At 37.6% G+C, this 24,907-nt stretch overlaps 1 protein-coding gene across 1 annotated transcript in view; it reads left to right on the forward strand.

Moving 5' to 3' along the window:
- lamb1a (laminin, beta 1a) overlaps positions 1 to 23,712 on the forward strand; it is a 46,038-nt gene extending 22,326 nt beyond the window's left edge. The window contains exons 13-32 of the mRNA XM_073831884.1: positions 1,165 to 1,300; positions 1,381 to 1,539; positions 1,666 to 1,793; positions 2,862 to 2,982; positions 3,075 to 3,282; positions 8,534 to 8,677; positions 8,762 to 8,993; positions 9,078 to 9,241; positions 12,326 to 12,550; positions 12,647 to 12,864; positions 12,953 to 13,049; positions 18,687 to 19,056; positions 19,145 to 19,329; positions 19,407 to 19,648; positions 20,808 to 21,014; positions 21,195 to 21,339; positions 21,427 to 21,634; positions 22,510 to 22,651; positions 22,759 to 23,095; positions 23,182 to 23,712. Of these exons, the coding sequence (XP_073687985.1) occupies positions 1,165 to 1,300; positions 1,381 to 1,539; positions 1,666 to 1,793; positions 2,862 to 2,982; positions 3,075 to 3,282; positions 8,534 to 8,677; positions 8,762 to 8,993; positions 9,078 to 9,241; positions 12,326 to 12,550; positions 12,647 to 12,864; positions 12,953 to 13,049; positions 18,687 to 19,056; positions 19,145 to 19,329; positions 19,407 to 19,648; positions 20,808 to 21,014; positions 21,195 to 21,339; positions 21,427 to 21,634; positions 22,510 to 22,651; positions 22,759 to 23,095; positions 23,182 to 23,321 (3,808 nt within the window). The 3' untranslated portion in view covers positions 23,322 to 23,712. The remainder of the gene's footprint in view (positions 1 to 1,164; positions 1,301 to 1,380; positions 1,540 to 1,665; positions 1,794 to 2,861; positions 2,983 to 3,074; positions 3,283 to 8,533; positions 8,678 to 8,761; positions 8,994 to 9,077; positions 9,242 to 12,325; positions 12,551 to 12,646; positions 12,865 to 12,952; positions 13,050 to 18,686; positions 19,057 to 19,144; positions 19,330 to 19,406; positions 19,649 to 20,807; positions 21,015 to 21,194; positions 21,340 to 21,426; positions 21,635 to 22,509; positions 22,652 to 22,758; positions 23,096 to 23,181) is intronic.
- The last annotated feature ends 1,195 nt before the right edge of the window (positions 23,713 to 24,907 follow it).

Here is a 24,907-nt window from a genome sequence, read left to right on the forward strand (position 1 = left end):
ATTTTGGATGAATAAATCAAAAGTAGGTCAGTACACTTACATCAAAACGCAGTATGGACTAGTGTCTGTGAATATTAAGCTGCAAATAATAATAATAATAATAATAATATTTTAAAAAACTATTTAAAAACAATGTGAATGAATGGCGTAGATGCATGGTTTTGTTTACTACACACATACTGAAGCGTGTGTCACAAAAAATTATTGCCATATCATATACAAATATGTCAAAATAAAAGTTCGGTTTAACTTGCAGAAACTGTGACCAAGTTACATGACTCAATGTAATGATAGTACTACTACTACTCATAAAATTATTATATATAAAAATTATTAAATTATATATATATATATATATATATATATTATATTTATAACTCTGATCTTAAATCAGTATTATTTATATACTAGTACAGTATTTATTCATATTTTGAATTAGCTTTAATTTTTGTTTTCATTTTAAATTTAGTTCAGGTTTTAGTAATTCTGTTATATGCTCTTGTAATTTCTATTAGTCTTTTTTAATTAAAATTTCTGTATTTAAACTTTAATTTATTTTTATTTCAGTTTCAGGTTTAGTACTTTTAGCAATTCAATTTGAACAAATTTATTTCAGTTAGGTGCCAAGGCAACATTTTTTTTTTTTTTTTTTATTAAATACTTATTTTTCATTGTATTTCAGTTACCGGTTTTGAATAGTTTTTGTTAACAATAATGACGCTTTTACTCATACCGCTTGCAGAAGAGAGTTAAATTTGTTACTTTTTTTGTGATCAGACTTAGATTTTTGACAATAAAATGGATTTTAAAAATGTATATTTTCTTCAGAACTGAAAACTTCAGTAAAATCTACTTTATACTCCTACTATGCTGTCCTTTCAATAAATTGAATCAGCCTGTTGAGAAATTACTGGCAGGAAGCCTGAAATTAAGATTAAGTTCTGAACTGGCAATATCATCCAATAAGAAAACTCAATTTGCATGAGTTACAAAGGCAGGCTTAAACTCCAGTCCAACAAACAGATGGATGCTGTTTCTCACAGGTTTTGAGTCTTAACTGTTTGTGTGTGTGTCTCAGCATTGAAAATGTCATCCAGAGCTATTTTCCTCCAGATCTTCCAGAGGAACCATCTAACTTTCTTGTGACGTTATTTCTTTTTCCAGTTGCTCTCCTGAAACGGGTCAGTGTCAGTGTCGTGAGCACATGTTTGGCAGACGCTGCGACCAGGTGGAATCTGGTTTTTACTTCATCGCTCTGGACCACTACACTTACGAAGCAGAGGATGCCAAGTTTGGACCTGTAAGTGTCCTCGTTATTGCCATTTGTCAAAATCCTTGAGTATTTGAATGATGCATCTCTATATATCTGTCTATTGGTAGGGTGTGACGGTTGTCCCAAGACCCCAGCCTCAGGACAGATCCCCTACGTGGACAGGCATTGGTTTTGTGAACGTTCCTGAAGGTGCCTACCTTGAGTTCAGCATTGACAACATCCCCCACTCTATGGAGTATGACATTATCATCCGATATGAACCTCAGGTGACTTCTTCTACAGCTTAGAAATGTCTAAGTAAAGACATGTTTCATCATTCTTGAGTTAAAGGGTAAACAGATATCTTCACATCACATCATTACATCATCTGCTTGCTCTTTCATGGTGTGTAGCTGCCAGAGCAGTGGGAAGAAGTGTTGATGACTGTCATCAGGCCTCGTGTCATTACCGCCGACAGCCGCTGTGCAAACACAATGCCCGACGATGACAACCAGGTGGTGTCTTTGCATCCCGGATCCAGGTATGAGAGACGAATGACAGACCACCTGATGCACATTACCTTTCATCCATCACAATAATGATAGAATAGCTCTAGGCTACCTAACTAGTGTGCTTCCTAACTTGGTATTGTAATGTTGTGTGCACACCAAAAGATTAAATTTGTGCAAGTTAATGCAAAGACACAAATAGATGCAAATTTTCCAATTAAGCGTGCAAATGTGCAATATTTGCAATAGTTAAAAAAAATTCAGCCTGAGTGGAAAATTTATGAATTCGGTATGTGTCTTGGACACAATGCCCTGACAGTATTTAAATTTTTGGCTAAAAGAAATTTCTAAATATGCTAATAACATTTGATTTAATTGGCTTATTGTAATGAAAGTGATCGCAATATATTCCATGGGCCATGGCGAAAACATTGATACCATTTTGATTCATGTTGAAAACCTATTTTTTTAATACTCCTCCTAGATTGTTGATCCAATTTCCACCAAATTTGACTCAGATCATCTTTAGACCATGCTGGCAAAAAGTTATGGATTTCATGTTGATATACAAAATGGTTCTCGTTTAACTCATCAATGAATTTGCTGAAAAGATGCCAAACTGCATCTGAGGCTGTATCTCTGCGAAGCTTTGACATATTTACACCAAACTTTGCATGTGCCATTTTCACCTCACACTGACCACACCACATCAATTTGATATTAGTGACACCTATTGGTTTAAGGGTGACCAACCATTAATTAACCATTAATTATGAAATGTACAAAAATGCTAATAAATTTACATTAGGCATTAACCTATTGTAATGAAACTGGTCTCAAAATATTTCTTGGCTCATCCAGACAATATAGATACCAATTATTCCATAGTAGACTGAACTTCCTGTCTGCCATTTTGATTCATCTAAAAAAAATATATTTTTTCAAACTCCTCCTAGATAGTTGGTCTGATTTTCACCAAAACCGACTCCGCACCTTGTAAAGGTGGCCGCACCTTTACAAGGCTGTTTACTAGGTTTCATTAAGCTAATGTCTCTGATGTTGAATCTGAGAAAGTGAATTCTCTTGGTTTTGCCCATCAGGTATGTGCTGCTGTCTAGGCCTGTGTGTTTTGAAGAAGGCTTGAACTACACCGTGCGCTTGAGTCTGTCTCGCTACTCGGCTCTCAGCGATGTGCAGTCTCCGTACACGCTCATCGACTCGGTAGGCTCTCTCTCTTACCCTGTCAAATGGACAATTTTATTTGTATTGGAATCTTCAAATGCTGAACAATCGATTTCTATCCTTGCCCTCAGATCGTCCTCATGCCACACTGCAAAAACCTGGATATTTTCTCTGGCTCTGGATCAGAGGGTGGAGACTTGGAGACCAACAGCGCCTGGGAAACCTTCCAGCGCTACCGCTGTTTGGAAAACAGCCAAGCGGTGGTGAAAACCCCCATGACTGATATCTGCAGGAATTACATCTTCAGTGTGTCAGCTCTTCTGCACCAGGGAGTTAAAGGTACATCTATAACTTCATAATAAATTACCTACCTTAAAGTCCCTATAAAATCAAAATGGAAGTTTTTTGGCTTTAAGTATAAATATGTTTGCCTATAAGCTAGTCTGTTTCAAAACAATGACAGAATTTGCATTTACAAGATGTAAGCATTCAAAACTTAAAATCTCTAACTTCCAACAATGTGGATGACATCACCTTGCACTTCAGCTGCTCATTAAACTTTTTTCTTGCAATTCAGACTTTTTTCTTGTCATTCTGACTTTCTTCTTGCAATTAAGTTTATTTCTTGCAATTGTAACTTTTTTATAGCAATTGCGAGTTTGTATCTCTCAATTCAGACATTTGTATTGTAATTCTGACTTTTCTTCTCACAATTGCGAGTTTATTTCTTGCAATTGTAACTTTTTTCTTGCAATTGCGAGTTTGTATCTCTCAATTCTGACCTTTTTCTTACAATTCTGACTTTTTTCTTGCAATTCCAACTTTATTCTCACAAGTTTTTTCTCACAATTCAGACATTTTTCTTTGCAATTGCAAGTTTATTTCTCGCGATTCTGACTTTATTTTTCGCAGTAGGTTTTTTTCTCGTAATTCTGACTTTTTTCTTGTCATTCTGACTTTCTTCTTGCAATTAAGTTTAGTTCTTGCAATTTTAACTTTTTTCTAGCAATTGCGAGTTTGTATCTCTCAATTCAGACATTTGTATTGTAATTCTGACTTTTCTTCTCACAATTGCGAGTTTATTTCTTGCAATTGTAACTTTTTTCTTGCAATTGCGAGTTTGTATCTCTCAATTCTGACTTTATTTTCGCAGTAGGGTTTTTTTGTTCGTAATTCAGACTTTTTTTCTCACAATTCAGAATTTTTTCTTTGCAACTGCAAGTTTTCCTTCTCGCAATTCTGACTTTATTTTCCCAATACGTTTTTTTTCTCGCAATTCTGACTTTTTCTTACAATTCTGACTTTTTTCTCACAATCACAAGTTTATTTGTGGCAATTTTGACTTTTATCATTTAATTCTGACTTTTTTTTCTTGCAATTCTGACTTTTTTCTTATAATTGCGAGTTTTTTTCTCGCAATTCTGTTTTTCTTGCAATTTTTACTTTTTCTCTTGCAATTGCGAATTTGTATCTCGCTATTCTGACTTTCTTTTCGCAGTTGCAAGTTTATTTCTCAAAAACACATTTTTTGTTGAAAATGAAATGTGAAATGCTCGTACTATACTTAATAGAATTATTAATTATGTTTGGACAGATTTTTTTTTTATCTAGTTCTGTTATGGCATATTGACTTTCAACTTTGTTTAAAGCACACACACATACAGATTCTCAGCCTGTCATCATTGCACGACTTCATCTCCATTCTCTAACCGCATAAGAATCTCCTTTTCCCTTTATGATAGACGCGCCAGTCATTCTGTCATCGTTCATTCGGCTTTCATTTTCCTCTGTCTGCCGTCTCTCATCAGCGGTGCTTTCCTGCCTCATGTCAGAGCTTGTAACGGGGCCTCTGGCATAATTATACTGCTCTACATGCTTCCTGTCTGAGACTTTACAATTTCATCAACTGTCAGGACAAGAAGGGAAGCAAAAGACATGGCTAGAGGCATAAATCAGAACGTGAGCTTCGCTGACTATAAATATCAGTGAAAATGTTGACTTCCACATGATGAAATCAAACATAGCGTAACATACCACTCCTGGAAAGAAATCTTGAAGTCATACTTTAGGAAAGCGTAACTTGGCAAGCTTCGTATGATACATAATGTAAAAAAATACAGTCAAACTCCCTTCTAGGAAAAGTAGGCCACATTTCAAGGCAACACTTTAATACACTACCAGTCAAAAGTTTTTGATCAGTAAGAATTCTCTTCTGCTCACCAAGCCTGCATTTATTTGATCCAAAGAACAGCAAAAACGGTAAAACTTTGAAATATTTTTACTATTTAAAATAACTGCTTTCTATTTTAATACATATTAAAATGTAATTTACTCTTGTGATCAAAGTCACATTTTCAGCATCATTACTCCAGAATTGATGAAAAGATTTCTATTTCAGATCAATGTTTTTGTTCTGAACTTCAAAGACCTGAAAAAATTCTACTTTGCAAGCTCTTTTCAACATAATGATAATATTTTTGAGCAGCAAATCAGAATATTAGAATGATTTCTGACGGATCATGTGACACTGAAGACTGGAGTAATGATGCTGAAAATTCAGCTTTGAAATCACAGGAATAAATTACATTTTAAAATATATTCAAATAGTAAACAGTTATTTTAAATAGTAAAAATATTTCAACATTTCACAGTTTTTGCTGTACTTTGTATCAAATAAATGCAGGCTTGGTGAGCAGAAGAGACTTCTTTAAAAAACATTACAAATCTTACTGTTCAAAAAGTTTTGACTGGTAGTGTAAGTAGCAAGCCACACAGCTTATATATCTAAGAGTTATATAATTTAATCAGAGCAGGGTCTCAAGTAGGGTGACAAAATTTTGTTACAGTAGCTGAGATCAAGTACTTTTTCATATTTTACATTTTTAGCAAGAAAATCAATAAAATATAAATAAATGTTTTTATTATGTGTTGATATTGTGGTGTATAAATGAAAATAACTGAATAATCTTCTTTTGTTTTAGTGAAAAAGCAAATTATTTGTATTTGTCTGATTTGTAAAAAAAAAAAAAAAAAAAAAATAGAAAAAGCAACTACATAGTTTCAAAGCAACTATGTATAAAATATCAACCGTTGACATTTTTTTAGCTTTTTTTTTTTACCATCAGACATATTTTAGGAGATGCTAATATAAAAGCCAGCGACCTGCTACATTTTGGAAGGTGTGGCTAGTAACTAAAAGCTTGACTATTTTGAAAAGTTTGTGTAAAACTTCCAAACTTTTTTAGCCTGCACCACTGACTTCTCAGAGTCTCCTGGGTTTTGAGGCTCTTTCATAGTGAGATGACGTGCCAAGTCACTAAACAAGCATTTTTGCACAGGTGGTTTGAACTCGGAGCCACTGAGGTGTCGAGTTCAACTTCAGTGTGATTTATGAGCTGTGCACATCCACCAGAGAGGCTGTTTTGGGTCTGAGCCCATGCTAAACTGTATGCAAGTTCCAACCTATTAATATTGATATTGAGAATTTGTAAGCCAAACTTTTTTTTTTACAGCTATTAACTAATATGTTGGATGATATACATAAAAGTAGTAGAGATAAACCAGTGTTGTATTTTATAACCGATAAAACGTATTACATAAATGTGATCCTGGACCACAAAACCAGTCTTAAGTAGCACAGGTATATTTGTAGCAATAGCCAACAATACATTGTATGGGTCAACATTAATCTTTTTTTTTTTTATTTTATTCCAAAAATAATTAAAGTAAAGATCATGTTCCATGAAGATATTCTGTAAATTTACTACCATAAATATATCAAAATTTAATTTTTGATTTGAAGAATTTTCTTCCAGATTCCAGATTTTTTTGGTTTTGTGGTCCAGGGTCACAAATGTTATCGTTAGTTTTAAACTGCAGTTTGATATGAGGATTTAGGTGTTGTTTATTTGGTTAAATAGTATACTGGAATAGTTATACATTGTCAAACTAAAAGATTAGATTAGAGTCCATTTTGAATGGCATGTTGAATGGCATGTTGTCTGAATTATTAATATTTTTTGTTGGTCTAGATTATGAAATATCAACTGACAGTGCTATTTTAGTCAGTGAGTAACACACTGACAAGACTATCTGGCAGCAAATGGCACGTACATATCATCAACATGTTAATGTGTTTTTTGCCTTTAGAATATCTTTGCGTTTACAAAAAATGTACACTTAAATGGTATCGTTTGTGGTATGTAGATGATTATTAAAGGAGTAGTTCACTTTCAGAACAAAAATTTACAGATAATGTACTCACCCCCTTGTCATCCAAGATGTTTATGTCTTTCTTTCTTCAGTCATAAAGAAACTGTTTTTTAATGAAAAAATTCAGGATTTCTCTCCATATAGTGGACTTCTATGGTGCCTCCAAGCTTAAACTTCCAAAATGCAGTTTATATGCAGCTTCAAAGGGCTCTAAATGATCCCAGCTGAGGAAGAAGGGTCTTATCCAGCAAAACGATCGGTTATTTTCAAAAAACATTTACAGCTTATATACTTTTTGCCGAGCTAGACAAGATGAGCATTTGAGGTTAAAAAGTATATAAATTGTAAAAAAAAAAAAAATTTTTGCTAGATAAGACCCTTCATTCCTCGGCTGTGATCGTTTAGAGCCATTTGAAGCTGCATTTTAGAAGTTCAAACTTAGGGGCACCATAGAAGTCCATTATATGGAGAGAAATCCTGAAATGTTTTCCTTAAAAAAACATAATTTCCTTACGGCTGAAGAAAGAAAGACATGAACATCTTGGATGAGAAGGGGGTGAGTACATTATCTGTACATTTTTATTCTGAAAGTGAACTACTCCTTTAATAGTGCAATAAATGGTAAACGTTAAAGGAAACCCCTGGTTATAAAAGATTTGGATTTGGTTGTGGCGATGGAAATAAGTGCAGGCTTAAACCAAATCGGGTGAAATCTGCGCTAAGATTCTCGCGCTAAAACTCGTTCAGTGGCTGCGGTGTCATGACAAGCGTCGGCATGTTTACATCCTGCCAGGATGCCATCTAGCGTTTCTTGTCTCTGCCGCTTGTAAGCTCTTTCAGTAGCTGTGGTCTACTAAAAGCCTCAAAGGCATCAGGGCGTAAGTGGAGAGAACAAAGACGCTGGTCTTTAGAAAGTTTTATTCGTCCACAGGCATATTTCCAATCTTTTCTCTTCTTCTTATTGCTAGGAAAGCAGTGAAGACTTACATCGCTCTTCTTGTTGCCATTCGACTGAAAATTACAACCAAAAGCCACTAAATGTGGCATCGCATCAGTGTTTTTATTTTCAGAGTTGTGTTGCGGTAAAAATAGCAACAGGTAGCACCAGTAGCTCACCGAGTGCAACCATTTGACGTCATAAAGATAATGTCAAAATAGTCCAAAATATGTATAAAACAATGTGGATTTTTTAAATAACAGTCAATCTTTAATGGGTTTTTTACTACGTGTCTTTCAAAAACATTACTATTGTTCAAGTTTATTTATGGTGAATTTAGGTAAATGAAAGCTTTTTGCCTTTGAAATGACTGGGAAGAAAGACCCAATTATCCTGAGTTAACCCTATGTTTCTTTTTTTTTTCTCCTCTGTTTCTCTCAGCTTGTCAGTGCGACCCGCAGGGCTCTCTCAGCACAGTTTGTGACCCGAGCGGTGGCCAGTGCCAGTGTCGCCCCAACGTGGTTGGCAGAAACTGCGACAAATGCGCCCCAGCGACCTTCCTTTTTGGCCCGCAAGGCTGCAGGCGTAAGTTAAACATATCAATGTTGCAATAGTACAGATTGCACCATGTCTTGCACAAGCATTCAATTCTGGTCTCTTGTTGTTTAGCATGTGATTGCAGTCCTGAGGGGTCCATCCACTCCTTCTGCCACGAGGCCACCGGTCAGTGTGAGTGTATTCCCGGAGCATATGGGCGCCAGTGCGACCGCTGTCTGCCTGGATACTGGGGTTTCCCTAACTGTCGCCCTTGCACTTGCAATGGCCACGCCGAGCAGTGCGACACACTCACGGGACAGTGTCTGTCCTGCAGGGACCACACCAATGGACACAACTGCGAGAGGTTAGTTACTGTGTTCTGTGTTCAACTATATAGGCGAAATTAGCATGAAAGTACAACCCCTCAATTATAAATTCATGTTTGCAGGTGTTTGAGCGGCTACTATGGTGACCCTGTCCTTGGCTCTGGAGATCATTGCCGCCCTTGCATGTGTCCGGATGGTCCTGGCAGTGGCAGACAGTTCTCCGGCGCGTGTTATAAGGGCCACGACTCCAGCCAGGTGTTCTGCGTCTGCAACCAGGGATATAAAGGTAACCAGTAGACATCTTATTTGATTTATAAGAGCATCTGTCAAGAACACTATAAATTTCCTGTATCATGAAACAAGTTAGAACTTGTCCTATAGTTTACAGTAGTGTTCAAAACTTTGGAAACGTTGACGTCTCTTATGCTCACCAAGGATACATTTATTTGATTAAATATGCAGGAAGAACAATAATATTGTGAAATATTACTACCGTTTTCTATTTGAACATGTTTTAAAATGTAATTTATTCCTGTGATGCAAAGCTGAATTTTCAGCATCATTACTCCAGTCTTTAGTGTCACATAATCCTTCAGAAATCATTCTAAAATGACGATTTGATGCTCAAGAAACATTTATTATTATTATCAATGTTGAAAATAGATGTGCTCCTTTATATTTTTGTGGAAGCTGATACTTTTTTCACACACATTTATTTGGATTAATAGAAAATTAAAAAGCATAGCATTTATTTGAAATAGAAATCTAGTGTAACAAACTAAATATATGTCTTAACTGTCACTTCTGATCAATTTAATGCAGCCTTGTTAAATAAAATTAAATTCCTGAATAGTAGGATTTCGACAAACAAATTAAACAGCAAAAACTGTTTTCAAAACAGTTTGACACTATTAAAAAAATCTTTCCTGAGCAACAAATCATCATATTAGAATGATTTCTGAAGGACCATGTGACACTGAAGACAAGTAATGATGCTGAAAATTCAGCTTTGCATCACAGGAATAAATTACATTTTATAATATATTCAAATAGAAAACAGTTATTTTAAATAACTAGATCAGTAAAGTTAAAACCAGCTGATTTAGCAAAAAAAAAAAAAAAATCTGAAAACTAGTTGACTCATTTAAAAACAGCTAAAAGCAAGTTAACCCATCTGATTTAGTAAAAATAACATCTTAAAACTAGCTAAGACCACAGCTAAAAAACAGTTAAACCCAGCTAACACCAACTTAGCAAAAAAAAATTAGCAAAAAAAGCAGTTAACAACTAGCTAAAACCAGTTTAACATTAAAAAACAGCTAAAGACAAGCTACAAACAAGTAAAACTATCTGATTTAGTAGAAAAAAACATCTTAAAACCAGCTAAGACCAGCTGATTCAGTAAAAAAACAGCTAAGAGCACCTAAATCAGCTAATAACAGTTAAAACCAGCTGATTTAACAAAAAGCCAACTAAAAAACAGCTAAAACCTGCTGATTTAGCAAAAGAAGTTAAGAAACAGCTAAAACCAGCTATTCATTGAGAACACAGCTAAAAACCGGCTAAAACCAAGTAAAATCAGCTGACTCAGTAAAAAACACCTTGAACCAGCTAAGACCAGCTGATTCCGAAAAATAAACAGCTAAAAATTCAACAAAAAGCCAAACAAAAACATCTAAAACTAGTTGATTCATTGAAAATCAGCTAAAAAACAGTTAAAATCTAGTAAAACCATCTGATTTAGTAAAAAGCTAAGACCAGTGGATTCAGATTTAAAAAAAAAAAGCTAAAATCCGGCTAAAATCAGCTAAGACCAAGTGATTCGGTAAAAACCAGCTAAAACCAGCTGATTTAGTAAAAAAAAAACAGATAAAACCAGCCTTGGCTGGTTGTCTAGTCTTAGCTGGTTTAAGCTGACAATAGCTGGTTTAGGTTTGGTTGGTCTGTTAGCAGGTCTCCCAAGTTGACCAGCCTGACAAGCTAAAAAGTGGCTAAATCCACTTTAAAACCAACCTGGGAGACTAGCAAAAGCAGCTAAAAAAATTTTTCAGTAAGGAGTTGTCAAGCTTTGCTATAGCTATAGACAACTTAAAGGATAACTATTGCCAAAATGCAACCTGGGCTGTTTTTTTTTTTTTTTTTACTGCAAACGAGACAAACTTATATCTAAAAGCATAATCACGACAAACGAGCCGTTTTTGAGATTGACCGTGATTTCGTTTTGTGGTCAGTGGCCGGTGAATGGGAGTACTAGGGGCATAACTTTGAGCGCATCAAAATCAATATTTTAACAACACTAAGAAGGCTCGACACACCATGAAACTTTGCTCGAAGTATCGCCTGGGTCTCTACACATGCACTCGAGCATTGAGAACATTGTTTGTGTACACAGAGTTTACTAAAAAGAAAGTTTTTGAACAACTCACTTTCACTGTTTGAGTTTCCGCTCACAGCCGTCTTGCCAGTCAAGAGGTGTCGGTCTCCGAATGCGAGGAGAGTAAAGATGGATAGCTCCTAAAGCATATTTCCATATAAATGCACGGCTAATTCATTGTTTTGTCGCAAGTGAAAAACAATATTAACCTTCTAGTCGTAAAAAGAGCCTCATATAAGCCTAATATTAGGCATATAAGCCTGTGTACACGAACAATGTTCTCAATGCTGGAGTTCATGTGTAGAGACCCAGGCGGTACTTCGAGCAAAGTTTCATGGTGTGTCAAGCCTTCTTAGTGTTGTTAAAATATTGATTTTGATGCACTCAAAGTTATGCCCCTAGTACTCCCATTCACCGGCCATTGACCACAAAACGAAATCACGGTCAATCTCAAAAACGGCTCATTTGTCGTAATTATGCTTTTAGATATAAGTTTGTCTCGTTTACAGTAAAAAAAACAGCCCAGGTTGCATTTTGGCAATAGTTATCCTTTAAATACACCATAAGTCTCACTGTGCAAAAGTTTTTTTGTTAACTGGCCTGATTTTTGGTGGTTTGACAGTCTGGTTTACGAAAACCGTAGGCCGGATCAGTTTGAAAAGAAACAGCAACCCGAGTCAGACCAATCTAAAGGTCTGACCCAAGTTTGGTGGTTGTAGCTTGAAATCGCTAGGCAGAGATACATTTTAAAACTTTGTCTCAGAAGAAGAAGCTTAGAAAGTAAGTTGGCTTAATAATATTTTACAGTATTTCGATTTTTACTGTATTCTTGATCAAATAAATGCAGCCTTGGTGAGCAAAAGAGACTCCTTTCAAAAGAACTTCAGCGAAACGATAATGTATGTGGAAGATTATGGTGATATTTTCTTTAGCAATATGTAATTTTGCAGCAGTAAGAGCTATAATTCAACACACTTCCTGTTGTGTCACCCATAGGTGCCAGGTGTGAAGAATGCGCCCCTGGTTATTACGGAAACCCACACGAGGTGGGAGGAGAATGCCGGCCCTGTCAGTGCAGCAACAACATTGACATGATGGACCCGGAGTCCTGCGACGCCCGTACGGGTGCCTGTCTCAAATGCCTGTACCACACAGAGGGCGAGGACTGCAACCGCTGCAAGCTGGGTTATTACGGCAATGCACTGACCCAGAGCTGCAGAAGTATGTTTATGAAGAAATCAGTGTTTCAATACTGTACATCTATGCATTTGATTCCTGGCCACTGAGTTTCTAATGTTTTGTTGTTGTCTTTCTCAGAGTGTGTGTGTAATCATATGGGCACTGCTGAGGACACGTGCCCCTCTCCGGGTAACTGCAACTGTGACTTGAACAGCGGGCAGTGCCAGTGTCTTCCTAATGTGGTGGGACAGCACTGCGATAAGTGTGCGCCGGACACGTGGAATATAGCCAGCGGGAAAGGCTGCGAGGCCTGCGACTGCGACCTTAACCATTCCTTCAGCTCATCATGCAATGAGGTCAGACCACATTCACAGATATGTCATGTTTGGGGTCGTAATAAAGTGTACACATGGATTAATTCGTTTTTTATTCTCTGTGATGTAGATTATGGGCCAGTGTTCTTGTAAACCTGGGTTTGGTGGCAGAACCTGCCGAGAGTGTAGAGAGCTGTTCTGGGGGAATCCTGAGGTCAAATGCCACGGTGAGTTTAGAAAACCTGAAAATATGAGTGCAATAAATGACCCAGTCATTTCTGACAATAATTTTCAATGCAATTAACCTATAATAATTATTAGTGCATTATATAGATTTTTTGTTTGTTTGATTTATTTGTATTTGTATATTTAGACATGTTGGCTGTAATACTTGTTTTAACATTAATTATTTTATTATTTAATGTAATATATATATTTTAAGAAATTAATACTTTTATTCAGCAAGGATGCTTAATATTGATTAAAAATGACAGGAAACATATTTATTATGTTACAAAAGAATGTTGTTCTTTAAAAAAAATCTCAATTTAAAAAAATATATTAAGCAGCACAAATGTTGATAATGATAAATACTGATAATACTAATAAATATTTATTGAGCAGCAAATCAGCATATTAGAATGATTTTTGAAGGATCATGTGACACTGAAGACTGGAGTAATGCTGCAAAAAAATTAAGCTTTGCATCACAGAAATAAAATCAATTTTACAATATATTCAAACAGAAAACAGTTCTTTAAAACTGTAATAATATTTCACAATATTACTGTTTTTACTGTATTTTTGATCAAATAAATGCAGTCTTGCAGCGAACTCACAATTCTTTTTTTCTCAGAATTGCGTGATATAAATTTTGCAATTGCGAGAAAAAAGACAGAATTGTGAGATATAAACTTGCATTTGTGAGGAAAAAAGTCTGAATTTTACGTTATATTTAAATGTACATTCGCAAGAAATAAAATCAGAAGTTTGTATCTTGCAATTGCTAGTTTATTTCACAATTCTGACTTTTTCTTGCAAATGTGAGTTTATATCTCGCAATTCTGACTTTTTTTACTCACATTTGCAAGTTTATATCTGGCAATTCTGACTTTTCGCAAATGCGGATTTATATAAATTCTGAAATTCTCACAATTCTCGTTTTTATATTGCAATTCTGACTTTTTTCACAAATGCGAGTTTATATCTAAATTCTGACTTTTTCTTAAAAAAATGTGAATTGATATCTCACAATTCTGACATTATTTCGCAATTGCCAGTTTTAAAGTACAGTTTTTAGGGGGAAAACAGACTGATATGTTTGACTGACTCGGAATTAATTACGAGTTCATAGCTCGCAATTCTGACTTTTCTCAGTGTGATATAAACTTGAAATTATAAAGTAGATTTGATGGGAAAAAAGACTGATATGTTCTCAGAATTGCGAGTTTAATTCTCGTAATTCTGACTTTATAATTTGCAATTGCGAATTTAATGTCGCAATTCTGAGAAAGTCAGAATTAAATTGTGAGAGAGAATCTAAAATTGTGAGAGAAAAACGCAATGTGTTTATTTTTATTCAGTGGTGGAAAAGGGGTTCCACATGGTTATGACAGTAGTCTGAAAACTATGTTGTATTTAGAAAATATCACACTAATTAAATGTGCACAATAAGACCAAGGAGATGTAGTTGTTTTAATTTAACTTTAGAAAGTAAAGCCAAATAACACAACTAAACCCATTTTGCTGACATTACAAACACGCCAGTTATTTTGTTCTGTCAATACCCCAAACCATAAAAACTGAAGGCAACCCAGTTTTGTCGGAATGTGTAGCAGAATGCAGAAGCCCTCGGCCCACTCTCTGATTCGCCCCAGATGTGCACAACCATGACGAGCTCGAGGGGGGATCTGTCGAAGCCTCGCAATATCCCTTCTACTCCCACAATGCACCTTTGTATTCGTGGGCTTTCCCCTTACGGGGCCATTACTGTCCGCCGCAGTGCTCCTCCTCAGAAAAGAGGCTTTGTCCTCTCTCAGACTGCATTTGTGGCTATGCAGACCATATCTTTGGAAATCTATTTGAACTTGAAGAATTTGAGGTCTTGAACACAAGAAAAGTGCAGGATTATAATGGTAACGAGCGCCTACAGTTCTGGTTGTGACGCATTTTGTTAGAACTTCAATACAATCTCAGGCCAATTAACAGTTCATTATCAAGGGTGATGCATGTAAAATCCAACCCACCATCAGCATTTCCAACATTTTACAAGCTGGCGGAAGAGATTTCCAGTGAGAAACATTTTGGTCTGTTCACACAAAGCCACAAAAGTCAAATAAACAACTTTTATGTTACATTTTTGGAACGACATGAAGGTTTTGCACAAACTATTCTTTTAATAGACCTTTTGGGCAGGTTTTTGACTCTCTTTGAGCAGATAAAGCGGTGTGCTGACAGAGATCTGTTCCACCCCCGCACTCCTCCGTTTGTTTGGAGAGTCCTGATAGAGCAGGAAGCCCCCTGTGTTCTTCTAAGATCCAGTTACCCCTCTATAACCCTCCTTTGTTGACTCTTTGCTCTTCCAGCACAAGACTGAGTGTTAGTTCAGCTCGAGCAGTCCTTCGTGTGGTTTCCTGTTAAATACTAGTTTGACAATCTTGCGAAATCTCAAGCTTTGCGTTTCACATCTGATTTCCTCAGAGATTTCGTAGGTTGTAGTTTAACTTGTACATTTTGCCTAGAGGTGTCGGTCTATTGCTTTAAACTAGTGGTCAAGATTTTTTTAGGTGAAATGTTCCTTGAATTTCACTCTAAAAGCCCCTGTGAAAGGAATGATAGCCAGATATATTTGTTTTAACTTGGACCAAGACGTGACGTTTCCTCCTGTGCATTTTTACAGTAACCTTATCTGCATTTTAGGATAGATTCCTGCATCTAACAACCATGTCAAACATATATTTGTAAATGAAAACCTACTGACATTTACGGCAGATCCTTGTTTGGTTTGAGACAAAATTAATGGACAGAAATTGGATGTTGTCATGGCTGGTTACTGTTTACATGAATCTGGCAAATATATCACCAACCCAGAAGTTGGTGAGTTTTTAGAGGCATAATTTCCTAGAGCTTGTTAACACCGTCATGAATGTTTAACAGCAGTAAAATGGACTTTGTTATTACAGAAGTACCTCTCAAGTGGTTCAAGCTGGGAGTCTGTGGTTCTCCTCGGCTGGCGTGTAAGATGTTAAAGATTTACATCCCCATGCCTTAGCCATATAAGTCTATGTAAATGACTGCATTGAATTCAGTCTTCAAAAAGAAGGCCTATTTTATTTTAGGCCTGCTTTTCAAAGGTTCAAATGCAGGTGTGTTCCTCAGGCACTAAAAGTCCAGTCCTAGAGGTTTTGTGTCTATTGTAAAAGTATAAATCACTACTAAATACTACCCATCACTAACACAAAAGCTCCTACGCCTGTTACCATCTCCAGGGGTCACATTCACAGTATTGTCCCAACAAGAAACACCCCCGGTGCCGCCTGAGGCCCCCTGGATAATAGCAGGGATTAGCCTCAGAGATAATTCCCTATCTCTAGTAGCTTGTATGCATTAGTGGCCTTAGGTGAAGGAGTCTTTTTCTGAGGAATGTGTGTGTGATCACGTCACACTGGAATGCGTTTTAAGCAAACAAACCGTCCAGACAAGGGTCCCCATTCACGTATTATATGTGTCACATGTATTGTCCTCGGGGGTCAGAAAAGTGTCCGTCTCTGGTTACCTATTTACCAGTAAAGATGTGCTCTGTTAGTGAGCTACCAACATACCTAGGCAGCATTATTCTCCTGACAAATTTACACTGCAAAGGTGACACAGAAGCGCTTTTGAACTGGCATTTGTGTGTCTTTACACAGACTGCATAATGCAGATCAAGATGTGGCATGAATGCATTTACACTGCAGTTACAGAAGTATACTTTGATACAAGGGTATGAGGTGGGTCAGAGCAGGTATAATTTAGATTGCCTTTTATGTGGCACTATGTCTTTACGTTGATTTTTGAGCAGGCACAGAGCAGCCTTAACTTGTAAGCTGTGTAAAGATGCCTTAAGATCACTTGTTTTAGCCAAACTTTAAAGAATTTAACTGAATTCCAAACTCGGTAGGAAGCCAATGCAAGCTAATCAATACAGGAGTGATATTTCTCTCTTTCTGGTCCCTGACAAAAGTCTGGCCGCAACATTTTGGACCAGCCGGAGCCAAGATCAACAAGATTGAGTGATCCCTAAGTACAATGAATTACTTGTTGAAATGAACACATGAATAATAGTTTCCAGACCCTTAAAAGAAAGAAACAAACAAACAAACTATGCTGAATTTACAACTGAATTAATCTGTTTATCAAATTTAAGAACCAGGTCAAAAATAATACAAATTCCGAGCACAAGTGCCTGCAGTATTAGTTATAGGACGCAGGGTTTTTGAAGGGGTAGCGGCACGTTCAGGCTGTCCAAAAATCAACACTTTTGGAGTCATTTAACTGTAAAAAAAATTGTCCGCCATCCAAATTTAAACTTGACTCAAACAATCAAACAGAGACTGGAGAGATATGAGATCTGATGCTTACAAAAAATCTTGGCTAAAGGAAAGAGATAGAGGGAGAACAAAACAGGGCCTAAAACAGAACCCTGTGGTACCCCACATGTACAAAATTATGACTTTCTAATGCATACTAACTTCCCAGTAGGGCTTGAACATAAATTAGTTCAGTCTGACTGACTATTTTACACAATATTTGAGTGCTATTTTATCAATCGGCCATATTGGCAGCACTGAACGTAAACAATTGCACTGAACCAAACGAAATGCACAAATTTAGCTGATTATTGGTGCTAAAAATGGTAATTATTACCAGGATTTCCAGGGCAAGAATCTTGACAACATTTGTGTTTTTATCATTTCCAGTCAGGTAGGTGAAATATTATGCTGATATCTTAATTAATTATGCTCGTATGTATCTTTTCCACCTATTGACTTTAATTTGTCAAAATATTGCCCTTACCTGCTTACTAAGTCCTTCTCTATATGATTTAGCAGCGTCCACATGTTTTTTCCCTGGTTTAGACATCATAAATTAGCAGAACAATGTATTCAGTAGTACATTAACCGAGCAATCATTGCTGTTGTTTACATCCGGGTATCTCCAATATAGCTGTGCATCTGGGAAACTGACCAAATCATGATGTAAGCCCTTTATTAGAGTAGAACATTGTTAGCTTAGCAACATGCTAATGCCAAACTCTATTGGAAGCAATTGCACATTGCATGAGGAGCTATATTGGTGTGGTGTATGGAGTTGCTGCCTATGTAGAACATTCAAAATCAGTCACTTAAGCTACAAATTTATGAAGATATTATGAAGTAGGTTTTGGAATATAAGGGTTTTGATGAAGGTTAACAAGGCATTGCAACTCCTAGAATTTTCTGTGGATGAGTATGTTTGTTTTGGGGCCTCATGTTAGGTCATTGCTAGCGTGGTGTTTGCTAAGTGTCTCGTCTGTCATTGTGGGGCACTTATTGCCTTTTGTTCACCAAACACTCTGAGACGACGCTAGCAGTGCAGCACTAAAAGTGCGCAAACAATCTTTTCCTTTATCCTTCCACTCCCACCACCTCCCCCTGACTCCATCGCTCACACTTTCAACACCAGCCTAATAAGGTCACAGTAACTCAAAGTTTGCACCCGTTGAGAGAAAATGCCATAGTTAGTGAGATGTTGTCTTAAACATCTTGCATATTTTCTTTAAGAACCCTGCATAAAAGTCCATCTGTGTACAGCTGTACTTACACCTTGTCCCTGTATATTTTCAGCATGTGATTGTGACCCACGAGGCATCGCGGAGCAGCAGTGCAACAAGGTCACAGGTCACTGTGTTTGCATGGAGGGCGTTTCCGGGCCCCGATGTGACACGTGCGCTCGAGGATACACTGGCGAGTTCCCACATTGCGAGCGCTGCCACCAGTGCTTTGCCGAATGGGATGTAATCGTGGGCGACCTCACCAACCAGACCCACAGACTGGTTCAGAAGGTCAATACCATCAAAGCCACCGGCATTACAGGACCCTACCAGACCACCATCAATAACGTTGAAAGCAGCGCCAACTCAATCCGCAACATCCTGGCCCAGAATCCAGCCACTCAGCCTCTAACGGAGATCCAGGGACTTCTCGAACAAGCTACGTAAGTTGCTCAGGATGTGAAAGCAAGTGTAAATCGTTCTCATCAGGTCTTCTCAAATAATCTGTTTGAATTTATCTTCTCTCTGAAGTGCCTTGATGGCTGAAATGAACACCAACCTTAATCTGACGGAGGAAACCTTGTCAGAGATCTCATCCGACAACAACAGCACGGACACCAAACTGAACTCCCTCAAAGAAGAAGCCCAGAAACTGGAACAGACGGTGAAAGATCTGCAGGAACAAGTGGATTTTGTGAAGAATTCAGACATTCGAGGTGAGTAGCATCACTTGAGCACATTTCTTCAACAAATCCAAACAAAGCATCAATGTACCATGGTTTTCGATCCACAGGAGCTAGAGCCAGCGTGAATCGATACTACGAGCAGTCCCAGATGGCGGAGATTCGTGCGAATGCTTCCACTGTTGACCCTTATAACCTGGTTAATCAGTCTGCCACCCTCCGGACAGAAACAGAGGACTTGATGAACCAGACTAAAGAAGAGTTCATTCAAAGGCAGGATGACTATTCGAAGAAACTGGACAACCTCGCTGGACAGCTGGAGACTCTGGACCTGTCTGAGCTTAGTGAGAAGGTAAAGTAGTCAACAGATTGATGTCTCTTACTGAAATATGCAGTAGAAAACCCATGAAAGATTTGCACTTGGTGAGCTACTGGCGCTACCTGTTGCTATTTTTACCGCAACACATCTCAGAAAATAAAATATTGATACAATGCAACATTGCACAGGTTTTGGTTGTCATTTTCAGTTAAAGGGCAACAAGTGATAGTTTCCTAGTGATAAGAAGAATAGGAAGATGCCTGTGGACGAATAAAACTTTCTAAAGACCTGTGTCTTTGTTCTCTCAACTTTAGCCCTGATGCCTTTGAGGCTTTTAGTAGACCACAGCTACTGAAAGAGCTTACAAATGGCAGAGACAAGAAACGCTAGATGCCATCCTGGCAGGATGTAAACTTGCAGACACTTGTCATGACGCCGCAGCCACTAAAGCAGTTTCTCAGCGCGGATTTCACTCTATATCCGTGAGCGTTTAGACTCCTTGTGAGGAAAAATTAATGGTACGGCATTTGGTTTAAGCCTAAACTTATTTACATCGCCACTTGTATGCTCTTTCAGAAGCTGTGGTCATTGTATCAGTATATTATTTTTAGAGTTGTGTTGCGTTAAAATAGCAACAGGTATTCATGTCATCGAAATAATGGCGCCCCCATAGTCCAAAATTTTTAATTTTTTAAAAAATAACATAAATCTTTCATGGGTTTTCTACTACATATTTCAGTAAGAAACATCATTTACGTTATATTAAGCCATACAAGTCCTACTAACCAGGGTTTCCTTTAAAAAGTTACCATAGTGTAAAAACCTGTAATATTGAATTAGACATTTTTACCTGTGAAAGCTTATCACATTTCTTCAGAAATTTAAAACTTGGGTGTTTTTTAACAACCAAGGCTGTGCAATGCTGTTGCATCTTCGAAAACTCAATAATTTTTAGTGTGAGTGTCCACATATTGACTGTTCCAAGATGGTGGATGAATGTGGCTTCTACCTATGCATATCTATGCCGAGATCACGCTAGTAATCTGAATAGTAATGCCATTGAGACCACCTAGAATACAAATGCATAGCAAAGCTCTTGCAATCACACACAACTCTCCAGCATCATGGCAGTGAGTTGTGCATATTTTAATATAAAAACCTAGATTTAACTTTGTGATCTCTCTCCGGATAGACATGTGGCAGTCCAGCTGGCTCAGAGAACTGTGCCGACTCCCCGTGCGGAGGCCTGAGCTGTCTGGATGGGGAAGGAAACAGGAAGTGTGGAGGAGAGGGATGTGATGGCCTCACCACGCTGGCCCACAATGCCTGGCAGAAATCCAAGGACTTTGACTTTGAGATTATCAGCGCTATGGAGGAAGTGGACAAGCTCTCCAAAATGGTGAGGTTTCTCAGCTGATACTGTATCTGCTACTGATATGATAAAAGATTCTGTTCGGATCTTCTCACTGCTGAGCACTTGATAACTGCTGAATGCTTCTGTGTAGACTTTGCAGATTTCATTTTATTATAGGATTTGCAAAGATTTCTTTTCTTTAAGGAGTGTTTCATTTATGTTCAGGTGTCAGAGGCAAAGGTAAAAGCAGATGAAGCTAAACTTAACGCTCAAGAAGTGCTTGCAAAAACCAATGAGACTAAAAAACGTGTGGACGGCAGCAACGAGGAGCTACGTCAACTCATCAAACAGATCAGAGACTTCCTCACTCGTAAGACGCACTTTCAGTTTTTTAGAGATAAGTTGCTTGGATGATCAAATCCTTGAATTTTAACTTCTACTCTATTTGGTTCTCTAGAGGATGGAGCGGACCTGGAAAGCATTGAGGCTGTGGCCAATGAAGTTCTGCAGATGCAGATGCCCACCACACCAGCCCAGCTCCAGAACCTCACCGCGGAGATCAGGGAGCGCGTGGGCAGCTTGACAGACGTCGAGGACATCCTCAACCAGAGTGCCGCTGACATCCTCAGAGCAGAAAGCCTTCTGGAACAAGCCCGCAAGGCCAGGTCTGAGATTTATTCAATAAAAATTTTCCTGATAATTTACTCAACACCATGTCATCCAAGATGTTCATGTCTTTCCTTCTTCAGTCGAAAATAAGTTAAGGTTTTTGAGGAAAACATTCCAGGATTTTTCTCCATATAGTGAACTTCAATGGGGATCAATGGGTTGAAGGTCCAAATTGCAGTTTCAATGCAGCTTCAATAGGCTCTACACAATCCCAGACGAGGAAAAAGGGTCTTATTTAGTGAAACGATAGATCTTTTTTTAAACAAATGTAAAATTTATATACTTTATAACCACAAATTCTCGTCTTGCACTAGATGTACTTCACGCATTATGTAATCATGTTGGAAAGGTCACGCGTGATGCAGGTGGAAGTAGTGACCCAGTGATTACAAAGCGAATGTGCAAAGAAAGTCAATCGCCCACAGTCGAAAAACTAACCGCTTGTGACTTTTCCAACGTAATTACGTAATGCGTGCAGAGTCCAGAGCTAATCCAGGATGAGCATTTGTGGTTAAAAAGTAAATAAATGTTTTTTTTTTTTTAGAAAATTACAGATCGCTTCTCTAGATAAGACCCGTATTCCTCAGCTTGGATCATGTAGAGCTCTTTGAAGCTGCATTGAAACTGCAGTTTGGACCTCCAACCCATTGGCCACCATTGAAGCCCACTATATGGAGAAAAATCCTGGAATGTTTTCCTCTTAAACCTTCATTTCTTTTTGACTTAAGAAAGAAAGACATGAACATCTTGGGCCACTGGTTGAGAACCACTGCACTGAAATTATGCACTTCCTTATCTATGGAATGTGGTAGCATTGCCACCTAGTGGCCAGTTCATTGAACAACACGTTTGTATATTCACATTTTCACAGGAAGGAGGCGACAGATGTAAAAGACACAGCTGAGATGGTGAAGGAGGCCTTGCAGCATGCTGAGCGTGCCCAGAGTACAGTAACCGAGGCACTGAAACAGGCAAGCGCTGACATCAAGGGAACACAAGACTTGTTGGTTTCGGTAAGTCTACATTAAGTCTACATTTAAGCTTCTTTTGGTCATTATCAACTTGCCACAGTTTGGAATGAATAATTCAAGCCACTTTATATGTCTCTTTTGTACAAAAGGTGGAGTCCGAGACCTCAGACTCGGAGCTAAAACTGAGTAACGCCACCCGAAGGCTCCTGAAGTTAGAAAGCGATGTAGCTCTGCTGAAAGAAAAAGCTCTCAATACCTCCACCAGCGCCAACATCACAGAGAAAGAGGCTGAGAGCATCAACGCGCTGGCTGAGCAGCTCAAAAAGGATCTGGATTCAGAGCTGAAAGACAAGTACAGTAGTGTTGAGGAGCTGATCACACAGAAGGCTGAAGGAGTGGCCGAGGCCAAGAAAAGAGCGGAGAAACTCCAACAGGAGGCCAAAAATCTGCTGCTACAAGCCAGCGACAAACTTCAGCTTTTGAAAAGTATAGCAATACTGCATTTCTAATTTCTGTGAAGCAAATATTACTGCTTAAAAGTGATTTCTAAACTAAATTTCTGTGTTTTTTAGATCTTGAGAAGAGCTATGATGAAAATCAGAAGCTGCTGGAGGACAAAGCCAATGAGCTGGTGGATCTGGAGAAGGCTGTGAAAGAACTGCTTCAGGAGATCAGTCACAAAGTCACCGTTTACAGCACCTGTCTGTTTTAACGCTACCACAGACTGCTTTAGGAAAATATATTAAATGACCTTCTATGTCAAATCCCTCAGAAGGTTTTGTGAGTTTTACATCTGTTACTGCTGGAGTTTTACCATATGTTTATATTTGATCATTGTATGGAAGGGTGTTACACACTTTTATGACCACAAGAGAATGTAATTTGGATTTTTATCATAACAGACCAACGAGTGAATGTATGAGATATGCCCAACATAACTATGAGACTGCAATTATTGAGAGCTCATTGTTTCAATTTAAGATTAAAATAAAATCTAAAATAATATAAAAGTGATTTTTTTTAAACTTTCATTTACTGATTTACTGGACCAATTTGTAAATCCTGTGAAAATACAATCTGAATAAACTCAAGTTAGTAATACAGTGTGAAACTGTGTCATTGTTAGTGTGAATTTGTCTCATGTTAATAAAACAATCTGAGCACATCTCTGCCTTCTTAAGGTGGAAATAACAGTGGAGACTTGTGTATTGTGGAAGAATCACTCTTTATTCAGAAATATTTTCACATTGTTTATTTTCAGTTTCAATTGTTAATTTCAATCGTTGCGGTGAAGCAGGATCGCAGCTGTAGACCGGAGCTAAACCTGTAGTGAGACAGTGAGGCTCTTAGGCTGTGACTCATTGTGTTCATTAAAAGAACCAGATTATAAGAGTCATTTGCTCGTGAATCAGACACTGCTCGTGCTCTATATGTTATGACATTATAGTGAGTTTAAGTTATTATGCTGAACTAACTTCATTAAGTGAAAGACTCATCAGGCTGTTTTAAACTGGTAACTCCTAATTTTGTGGGGGTTTTTTTCCAAACAATTTACACTGACTACACTGATTGATCTGTATGTTTTTGAATTACTATTAATTTATTTATTATTGTGTTATACTGAGGTTAAGTTATTAAGATTAATTGATTAAGGATTTATCAGACTGGTCTAAACTAGTAACTCCTAAGTTCAAGATTTTTTTTTTCAATGATTTTATAATTGGATCTAGTTATTTGCTAGCGAATGAAACTACTGATGACCACAAGACAATATAAAGATGCGTTTTTTTTGTCAGTACATTCAAATTAGACTGCATTCACAATACGTATTAAATATATGATTTCTTTTGGCGTGTTACTGTAGATTGGAATAAATATTGCTGGTTATGAATGGGCCTTAACAGACACACCTTAAAGACGCAAATAGTGACAGAAACCTCAAGGCAGTATTACAATGCCTTAAACCCCCAGTGAGCAAGCCACAGGCGACAGTGGCAAGGCAAAACTCCCTACAAAATTAAATGTAGGAAGAAACCTTGGGAGGAACCAAGACTCAGCTGGGGGGACCCATCCTCCTCTGGCCGGCACATATAAAAATACTGCCTATTTTACCTGCATTTCACAGGACTAACCTGTAATTATACAACTCTTACCTTTGGTGCACAACTCTTACCTGTACTTTACAACTCTTACCTTTGGTGTACAACTCTTACCTGTACTCTACAACTCTTACTTGTACTCTACAACTCTTACCTTTGGTGTACAACTCTTACCTGTACTCTACAACTCTTACCTTTG

This window comes from Garra rufa, chromosome 25, assembly GCF_049309525.1.
Source record: "Garra rufa chromosome 25, GarRuf1.0, whole genome shotgun sequence".
Taxonomy (NCBI): Eukaryota; Metazoa; Chordata; class Actinopteri; order Cypriniformes; family Cyprinidae; genus Garra; species Garra rufa.